This window comes from Crotalus tigris, unplaced genomic scaffold (genome assembly GCF_016545835.1).
Source record: "Crotalus tigris isolate CLP2741 ecotype Arizona unplaced genomic scaffold, ASM1654583v1 scf7180000024280.1573445, whole genome shotgun sequence".
NCBI classification, from domain to species: Eukaryota; Metazoa; Chordata; class Lepidosauria; order Squamata; family Viperidae; genus Crotalus; species Crotalus tigris.
The window spans coordinates 1,303,009-1,313,658 of record NW_024100452.1 but is presented as its reverse complement, the minus strand read 5'-3'; the positions used below and the strand labels follow the sequence as shown (position 1 = coordinate 1,313,658).

Sequence of the window (10,650 nt, the reverse complement as noted above, 5' to 3'; positions counted from 1 at the left end):
CATAGTGGCTTGTTATAGAAACCAAACAGAGAAGAACTCTTCAATGTGCATCATCTTCAGCTTCCATAGAAAAGTCTGGTAAAACTGAAACAAATATAATCAGTTCAAACTAAATTGTAAACCTCACATCACTCCTGGTATTCCAAACCTAGTAATTTAATGATTGTAAAAAGAGAGAATTAGAAGAATTATAATACAATAGAACTAATTTAAAAATGATGCAGGCTAGATCAAGCTCCCCAAATCACAACCAGGTGCACTACAATATTCTTCTTTTATTTAGTTTACAGAAGAATCTATCAGTACAGGTTGCAGAAGGAAAATGTTTAGTGCTATTTACAATTTGTTTAAAACTCTGCTCTATACAAATTTAATTTTGAACATTATGAACAATATCTTTGTAGGCCTACTGCATATAAAGCATTTTCTCAAAGCAGTAACATTGAATAAAGTAACCTGATTACATTTAAATGAAGATCATTCAAAACACGGAACATTTGTAATGGCTATGGACTCAAATACAGAACACAATGTCGGTCTGCATCTTTAAAAGCCTAGATCTATTTATATAGTTTATTGTTGTATTATTTTACCCTCCAATCTATACTTAAGTTCTATAGCCACGTTTTTATAAGTTTTTTTAATTAAATATATTCTACATAGTTTTACTTTCAACTAGGAAGAATTCTCCCTAGTAGAAAAAATATAAAATCTTTATATAATTTTTACAAGTTTAGATGAAACTACCTCATGCGCTTTAGTGCTGTGCAAATTTTTTAGCATATCTTTTTTTTAAAATTACATGAAATAAAATAATGGCATCCTTTGTAGCTATGTATGCTTTTAAAAACAGCTTTTGATTTCCAATACAATTGCAAGCACTAATATCAACTGCAAATAACAAACAAATGAAGTCATTTAGCATTTTTTTTCTATTTTATCCTCCTTTTGGTTTAATTATCTCTTTAAAGTCACTGTTGAGTAAGCATGACACTGGACACTAAGATCAGATGAATAAGGATGACTGAAAAACATCAATTGTAGATATTCAAATACATAAATTGATTAGTAAATGAGGTCTTTAATATTTATGCACAATAATAAAAGCCTATGAACTACAGGAAATTACCCCTCCCATATTAAGGCTAGGAAATGCACTCTCTGCACTTATTTGTGCTGTCTAAACAAGCACTCAACAAATGTAAGAAAGAAGAGTGCACATCAATAAAAAAAAAAAAGGTTGCAAGAGCCCTCTACAGAGTGCTTTAAAATTACAGGCACATAGTTTGTTGCAGTAAGAATTTTTATATTTATAGACAATTTTAATAACTTGTGTTTTGTGCCACTTGGTCATCAAGGGTGACTTAGGTAGAATTTACTTAGTAGTTATTCTTTCCCGCCCATCCATCCCCCTGCTTTCTATTGGCCATGACTGAATTTAAGAAAAAGACTATGAATTAGTTTTCAGTGCTGATTCATTTCTTGGTGTTGGAAATACTTAAGAACATTTGTTGATGAGGTCTATATATTGTCAACCATTTTAGTGCAAATTGCCTTTAGTATTTGTGATTGGTTAAAGTTCCGGTTAAGAATGATTTTATGACAGCAAAATGATTTCTGCTGAAAAGTAGTTAATTTTTTCTTGGAGAAAAAATTAATTGGCGAAATGATGCATTAATAAGCTTGTTCAACAACATAGACAGTAGAAATAAAAAAGTATTCATTGTTCTAGAAAAAAAGTATGACCAGGTTCATGTAATATTTCAGTTCAGTGGATTCACAGATAGGCAGAAAGGGTTTTTGAAACAATGTTGGTCTCCTCTAATCCTGCAGCATGAGAGACAAAAACTATTCTACATCACAAGTAGCAGATACAGGGGCACTTCTACAGGATCACACAGCAATTGCTCTCTCCAGTTTTCTCACGATTTCTCTGCCCTACAGAAAAATAAAAAAAATGTTTTCAAGATAGTTAATGCAAAACACTACTCTCCATATATGCATTATAAAAGCTTTATAGTATTATTATAGTGTTGAATAATAGGGTTTTACATGGGATGCAAACAATTGCTTTCCTGTTTTCTCAAAAGATTCACTGGAATATTTTGAATTGGCCATGTTCTGATGGAATAAGGGCCATCAAAATAATCAATGGGAAATGCCACAAGTTCCCTGTTGTCTTGTTTTTTTAATTCTTGGAATACAAAAGTAGATTAGATGGTAGACCACACTGATTATTATCTACTATTCAATGTACTGAAAATTGGCCAACAGACTATATGGAGATGTGTGTGTGTGTGTGTGTGTGTGTGTGTGTGTGTGTCTTTCTATAAACATAAACAATAGTTAAGTGCTTTTGTAGCCTGTATGAAGAAAAAATCTGTCTCTCTCTCTTCATTTTAATCTAACAGTTAGGCTTCCTAATGCACATAAAACTCAGCAAGAAAATGCAGGTTTATGAGCACTAGTTTTCCAATAATAAAAAAATTAAAAATAGTATATCAGATAGACAGCAATAAATGCTTAACAGACTACTCTTACCTCACCTCACCCCCTTTCTCATTACACTATTCCAACCAAACTCTGCAGGAATAGAACAAATATGTACAGCTAATATTGTTCAAGTCTTCATGGCCTAGCCCAATTCCACGAGTTTTGGTCTCAAGTTAATCCAGCAAATTAAATGTCCAATTCTGAATTTAAATGAAATAGTTCAAAGAAATCCAAGAAAACACTAGACTGATCATAAATATAACATATTTACAACCAGCAAAAGTTGTTTTCTTCCTAATTTTCATCTACAATATCCAATTTAAAAATCTGTTGCAATTTGCTAAACCTACCTTGAGAGTTTGGCTCTGGCAATGTCTCTCTAGCCACCAAATGCATCACTGTTGTTTTGCCAAAGGGCAATTTTAATGCTGCAAAAAAAAAAAAAAATGTTTGTAATGCTCCTCTATAATGCACATTATTGTTCCATAATTTCAACTGCATTATAATGGTTTCCTGACTCTGCTAGTATTCACAGTGCACATTTTTTAAAAAAATGTTAGCATTTGTTTAACTGAATCTCTCAAGCTACTTCCAGAATATAAATTGTAAAAGCAAAGAGTAAAATATTTTATTCATTTTTGTAAATCTATTGATGTGGAACAGACATGTCAAACTCGCGATGTCACATGACGTTGCACGACGTATCGGAGCTTTTTCCCCATTGCTGGCAATGGGGTGGATGCGGTTTCTTCATGACGCATCCGGCCCATGGGCCGGCAGTTTGACACCCTTGATGTGGAAGGATAAATTAAAATCAATGTAGCCATAATTGATTCAATTAAAATAACAGATGATGAAACACTTCTATGTCCATAAGGTTGCTGTGGAATTGAACAGTTGTTTTATATCACTTCATATTCACTTCATACTCACTGCACCTTGGTTGCTCTGTATTACCCTTCATTATGTCAATGATTGTGTCAACTATGAATGGAAGAAACTAATACAATATATAATACAATCTATATACCTATAGATTCAATAATACATTGATGATTGTGTCTGTGTCTCTCTCTCTCTGTGTAAACTCTTTTATAACTGAGCTTGAGTCCTGTTGATTTTATGGACCTGTCTATTTAATATTCTTGTCAGTAATATAAAAGTGACTTGCTATGGCCTTCAGACACTTTTCAATTTCTAAGCATAACCTATAGCTTTGCTCTTTCCTGAAGGTTTTCTCATCAAAGTCCTAATCATGGCTAACCCTATTTAACTTTTAAAATTGAAATAAGTTTGACCACTGGCTGCTACCATGCAGGTTTATGGTTCCAAATAAGAAAATATGTTTTTCATCTGGTGTGGACACATTCATAGCACACAGGATCTGAAGCACCTTTCAAACTCTGGATCCAAATACCTAAACAACCCAAATATACTGTAAATACACCAGATTTATTTTGCTCTGTCTTAACTTCTTCAGTATCTTCCAGTCAGAGATGTCGCTGGAAACAAGTTTGGTAATTTCAAAATCCCACGACGTTTATTTTTCAGATTATTGTTATAAACTGAGACATTGGATTTCATGATTCCTGTTCAAAAGTTGCACTGGCATATAAAGCATATAAAGCTGGGAGAAAAAAGAAAGATGAAGCAACTAGAAAAGCTGAAAAGAAATGAAAACACAGGGATCTGTTATACTTCCTGTAGCTAGACTGATTTATATTGCTACATAGCAGGTTTTCTATTTCCTGCTGTGAGATAAATGGAGGGGAAAGAGCCAGAGACAATTTCCTCATGAGCTCTTTTAATTCTAGCTTTTCAATGGATATCTCTGATGACTTGCTTGAAAAATATTTAATCTGTTAGTCCCTCTCAAACCTGAATCACAATGCTTTGTGTAAGGCATCATTATAAAGAAGCAATTAAAAGGAAAAAATCCCAGATTTAAATATTGAGGCAAGTATACATCAACTATGTTACAAGAAAAAGCATTCAATGTAATGCAGAAAATGTCCTGAAAGAATACAAATTATTCATAGAAAACTAATAAGTGATAAAACCTATCATCTGGGGAAAGCCTACATCAAGAATCCCAATACTTCCAACATTCCAAGAAATAATTTTTCTTCATGTTTCAAAATGTCTTAATCCTGCGCATTACATTGTGGCAGAGAAAACAGTAGAGAAAAAAGAAATAAGCTTATCAGTTCTAAAGAGAGAGTAGGAATCTTTGGCTTCTTATTATTTGAACTAGTTCTATTTTAGTATTCATAAGAATTTTTGCCTGCAGTCGTTTATTAGATTTTCTGTCCCAGTCCCTTTCCTTTCTATGTCTTGCCAACAAGAGAAGCCTAAATGCAGGATTTTTCTATTAGTTTAATTTTGTTCATTTTCTAGAAGCTTGATTTTTTTTTTTTAGATTTTTATTTCATCTTTTTAAAATATATATATATACAACTCAAGGCAGTGAATATACCAATATTTCTTCCTCTTCCTCCCTGGAAGGTGAGTTGGGCTGAAAGATGACTGGTCCAAAGTCACCCAGCCTGTATTTCATGCCTAAAGTGGGACTGGAATCACTATATCCTGAATTCTAAGACAATATTTTTCTCTAAAAAGTGAGATAAAAAATCTTCAAGTTTAAGTGCTTCTGGTAGAAATTACAGGTATATTGTTCGTATCCAAATACATTTATACTCCATTTGAGATGTTATTAGCAATCTAAGAATAACATGGCAGGTACTAACTAGATAGATGTCATTCAGTTAACAAGAATAAGTGAGAAACACCACAAGGGGGCACAACTGAACAGCTTTTGTACTCCAACTGAAATAATACCATTCTAACTAACTAACTAACTAACTAACTAACTAACTAACTAACTAGTAGGGTCTATCTGAAAAGCAATGCTAGATATGAGAAAATTTGTTTTGAATCAGCCATCAATATTTTTACTCATAATTATAACACCTAGGACACTTCCTTAGTCTTAGTTTCATTCTGATTATATTTTCTAACATTCCCATGCAATATAAAAACTAAAACTATAATACTGTTATAACCTCAATTAAAAAAACAATTCATATTAAAAATATTCTGTTTCAGTTCCAACTATACCATTTGTTGAACTTTCCAAAAATGTATTTTAACTTTGCATTGTTCCCAAACCAATGAAATTCTATCTTTTTTTTTTTTCATTTTAGTTCACTCAGAAGATCTTTATAAGCCAATTCCTTTCATTACCTCCTAGTGTCACATTGCCATGCAGAAATCTTCCTTGATAAATAAGTCTCAGAATATTTGGACTGCTCACTTGTTCTTCTTCCCAATCTGGAAAAGTAACAAGAAAAATAATAAAATTCAATTATATACTTTTGAAATTATATATTCCTTATAAATTTCCAGCAAGGCTAATAATGCACCAGCTTATAAATATCGTTTTGAATGTGTGTGTTTTTTTCTTGTTATAAGGAAGATGGATAGGTCTTTAATTTCAGCTTAAAGAGAAAGTCAAAGGGAACTGAACTAGAAAATAACTCCAGCAATTCCTTCCAAAAATACTCAAGATAAATATAATAATTGTTTATATTGAACAAGTTATTCTGTAACTGATATTAACATCTGGATGCAAATGAGATGAGAATATAGAAAAAGTAGGTCATCTGGGGAGTAAGAATCAGAATAGTAACTGTTTAGAAATATCTGCTTAGAAAAAGATCTGTTTCAACTGTATGAGTTAAGTATCAGTCTATTTACATATATATATATATATATCACAATAGAATGATTCTAAAAGCACACACTTGATTTGATTGTTTGTAATGAAACATTGAGATAATTTACTAAGGACACAAGACTGAAAAAGGTTTCAGTTAAGGACCAAATCATTATTTGGCTGAGTCAAGAGCAAAAATGGGAATGAACTGGAAAGAAAATAAAAGAAACTAATAACACTAGAATAAAAGTATAATGACTGTAGATAAAATACAAGTCCTGGATGTACAAAATAAATTAGAAAACAGATTCATCTCCCATAAAAAGGGGGGGGGGTGACTTGGTGACTCAGTGATTAAGATACTGGGCTTGTCTGCTGGAAAGCCAGCAGCCCAGGTTTGAGACCCGAGCACAAGGCGATGGGGTGAACGCCCGTTCTCATCCCAGTTCCTGCCAACCTAGCATTAAGAAAGCATATACATATATATATATATATATATATATATATATATATATATATATATATATATATATATACCCGAGTTTCCCAGAAAATAAGACTAAGTCTTTTTTTTTTTAACCTCCAAAAAAGGCACCAGGTCTTATTTTCGGGGATGTCTTACTCGCCTCCGGCATCAACAGCTCCGCCCAGCAGGTCCACTTCTGGGGCCGAAGGAGCAGCTTCATTCTGCAGCTGCATTCCAGCCTGCATTTTGCAGTCAGGCCTTTTCGGAAGGCCTATGCAGCTGAGTACTGAGCTATGGATTGAATCCATAGCTTGGTTCTTGGCTGCATTGGCCTTCCGGAAAGGCCTGTGACTGAGAAATGCAGGTCTAGCTACAGAAGATGCTGCAGAGGAAGTGGGCTGGTGAGGAGAAGCCTGGCTGCAAGGTAAGTGGGTGCGGGGTGCGTGAGGCAGATCCACACCCCTACCTCGGCCCTAGCTTGATTTTTAAGTGTGTGCCTCACCCCAAAACTAGGACTTATTTTGGGGGTAGGCCTTACTTTCAGGAAAACACTCTGTGTGTGTTGATATACATACATACATACATACATACATACAAACAAACACACACACACACACACACATATGGACCACAATCAACCCTTCTGACTACATTTCACTAACATATACACAGGTATGAGTGTGTGTGCGCGCGCACATACTCACACATACAAAGAGACAAATAACAACAAAAAGAAAATGTAGGAGAGTAAGTATTTGGTGAAATGTGGAATGCTTATGATTTTAGCCATTAGGGTTTTTTTTTATTAAAATAGGATCAACTCCCAAACTTTAGGAAGTGAGGAACCTGAATGCATGGATAATATTTTCCATGCTAGCTATGAAAATGAAAATTAGTCATGAAGTAGAGTTGTGGCTTGTAATTATTGTATTTTTCCATATAATCTGTATAGAGCTGTCTATACACTCTGCTTACTGCTCTACTATTAGTGGAAAAATAAATGCATGAAAATTTGTTTTCAATATGGGGGAAATGTTATGTTCTCACATTAGTATCAGAAACATACTAGAGTATATCCCTGCATTCTATTTCAACAACAAACATATTAGAAATACAGCTTAGTAGAGGGGATAATAAGGTCCATGCTTTAATATCAAGGTTCCATCATGAGATTGTGTATAAGATCATAGTCTGGACATTGACATACCAGCTATTATTCAATGGTTATTATACAGTGGTCTCAATGGCAGTTGAGACAAGCCATCACCATGGCCAAAGCACTGATATCTGGAAAGGTCGATGACAAAATCTTTAATACAAATCTCAAGTTACAACATCAAATATTTTCTCTCTTTTTCCCTTAACACTTACTGTCTCATATTTAAGCTAATACAGTTCTTATTATATCAACTCAGTAAAAACATCATTACTACATTTATCAATAAATTTTAGCTTATACGTATCTTAATTATTTTTTACATTTAATTTTCATAAACAATCCATTACTTGTTATTAATTTCCCCCCAATTCCAGTTTAACCTTTGATATTTATAATTTTCAGGCTTTAGGTAACCAAGATTTCCCTTATCTAAATTCATAACAGAATCTAATATCCAAAATACACATTTTATCTATTTGAATATAATCTTGTTCTATTTCCTAAAATTTATCTATTTCTCCCCATATTAAATCATCTACTTGATAATACAATATCCCCTTTAATAAACCAAAACCATTATATATATTACCTGGGTTAATCAATGTATCAAACATATTCATAATAATTAATTATTTTCATTTACGTCTAATTTTTAAATATTAAACAGATAAAATCCTTATTTTCAACTAATTTCCAAATATTTTAAATCTAATGACCATAATTCCCTTATCTCAATATCTCCTTTTAACCCTCTAGTTAATAATACGAAATTCACTCTAATAAATCAAAACCCCAATTTTCTTCAGCCTTATATTCTGGCTTTCTTCCTTTGCCAACTAGTTTTCCACATCAGTGCTTTAGATCATCAAATAGATCTCCCTCTATTATTATATACAGAGCTTTTTTTGACATAAACGCCCAGAATGGAGTTCCGGCACTTTTTTTGGATGGAACCTTGTAGGGTAGGCAAGGCGGGTTGTATGGCATGTGTGAGTTCCGGCACCGTTTTTTTTTTAATCAAAAAAAGCACTGATTATATATGTTATCTGAAATAAAGGAGACCATTTCATTACCATTTTTTGGAAGGACTAGCCCATTTGTATTCATTAACTTGTCTCCCTATTATTCCAATTCCCCATGATTGCCCTGATACGTTTATCTTCCATTCAATCTGTTCTACTTCTTTCTCAAATTTCTTCTGATTTATATACAAAGTCTCTTCCATTTTCAGTGTTGTCACTCCCTTTTCTGGATTTTCTATTAACTGTATTTGTTGATCAATTAAGTACTCTGTCTTATTATTTGATTGTTCCACTGCTTCTGTTAACTTCTGTGTTGTTAATTCTTTGGTTGTAGTAAAAGTTTGGGATTGTGTATCTAAGCTGGCATCTTGATCTTTTATATTAGGTCTTATTTTATCACAAGCTGAAAAATGATTTCATGTATTGCTTTCAACATGAAAAGGATCTTTTCCTGGTCTTCATCCATCTCTTTCACGTGTTTATAAATAGTCTTTATAATAGAAATTGTTTGTCAAGCAAGATTTTATAGTCCAAGGTATTTCATCATCTCATACAGTAACCAATATTCCTCAAATAAAGAGAAAGGAAAGCAATTCCCCACATATAACTCTAAAAGTCAGTAAAGGTTTACATTCACAGTTCAAGTAGGCCAGTTATGCTGCCCAGCTGTTCTCTTACAGCTGAGTTTCTCACATGTGATGCCAAGGTCAGAAGAGTCTCATCTAAGTATGGGCTTCGAGCCAAGTCTCTTTTAGGAAATAACAAGGTGTAATACCAAACTTTGCCACAAGATGTCACTGATCCCTTTTAAGGTTTTTTAAGTCCAAAATTTTTATAATCCTTTTTCCAATTTTATTTCTTTTTTGTAAATAAAAGCAAAAATCTCCAATAAAAATAGGAAAATTTTTGGTCCCCAAGTTTCAGGAACATATAAATCCAATTAAAGTTGTTCGTTTAGTGCTTTATTTCCCCTGGGTAGTCAGTCACCGCTATTCTTAGAGCAGTGGTTCTCAACCTTTTTATACGGCGACCCCGGTCATAAGGACGCGCCGTGCATACGCGGCACCCCCCCATGCGTGCCATGCATGCGCGGCGCCCCCTGTGCGTGCCATGCATGCGCGGTGCCCCCATGCGCGGTGCCCCCGTGCGCGCTGTGCATGTGCGGCGCCCCCATGTGCAGCGCACATGTGCGGCGGCGCCCCCTGAGGGGAAAAAATGGCGGATCGCGTTGTTTGGCGACCCCCGTAAAATGGTCGTTCGACCCCAAATGGGATTGCGACCCAAAGGTTGAGAACCGCTGTCTTAGAGGGTGGGATAGAAATTTCCTTCCCTCTCTCCTCACAGGGGGAAGGATACTTCAGGCAGCTTTTACAGGAAAAGAAAGTACTTAAGATAAAGAGAAGATCAGATCTCACCCAGTTTCATCCACGTTGCTTTCGAAGTGCTTGGTAGTAAGTTTGACTTCGGCTGTCTGTAGCCTAATGATGGGCCATATTACTATGGCCAGTCTTTCCTCCGCCGGTTTGGAGGACTGCCCTGGATTGAGCAGAAGGGCTTCCACCCTCCCGCGATCAAGCGGGGGTCCCCTCCTTGCTCGTCATCCCTACAGAGCGACTTTCGACCCTTTCCAGGGTCCCCCAGCAGAGCAAAACTGAACGTGGAAGACGGAGTTTGCCTTCCAGTGGCCGTGGCAGCCGCAATGGCAAACCAGAAGTCTGGAAAGATTATTTTTTTAGCCATCTTCTTTTCCAGCCAGTTTATGCATAAGAATCTAGCACAGTGGTTCTCAACCTTT

The 10,650-nt window shown here is 34.8% G+C and overlaps 1 protein-coding gene across 1 annotated transcript in view; it reads right to left on the bottom strand.

Annotated features, from left to right (window-relative positions):
* Positions 1 to 255: 255 nt before the first annotated feature.
* The window catches only part of UBL3 (ubiquitin like 3), a 33,471-nt gene continuing 23,076 nt past the window's right edge, over positions 256 to 10,650 (bottom strand). The window contains exons 3-5 of the mRNA XM_039323636.1: positions 5,737 to 5,823; positions 2,844 to 2,921; positions 256 to 1,938 (exon numbers count right to left, since the gene is read on the bottom strand). Coding sequence (XP_039179570.1) covers positions 1,886 to 1,938; positions 2,844 to 2,921; positions 5,737 to 5,823 — 218 coding nt within the window. The 3' untranslated portion in view covers positions 256 to 1,885. The remainder of the gene's footprint in view (positions 1,939 to 2,843; positions 2,922 to 5,736; positions 5,824 to 10,650) is intronic.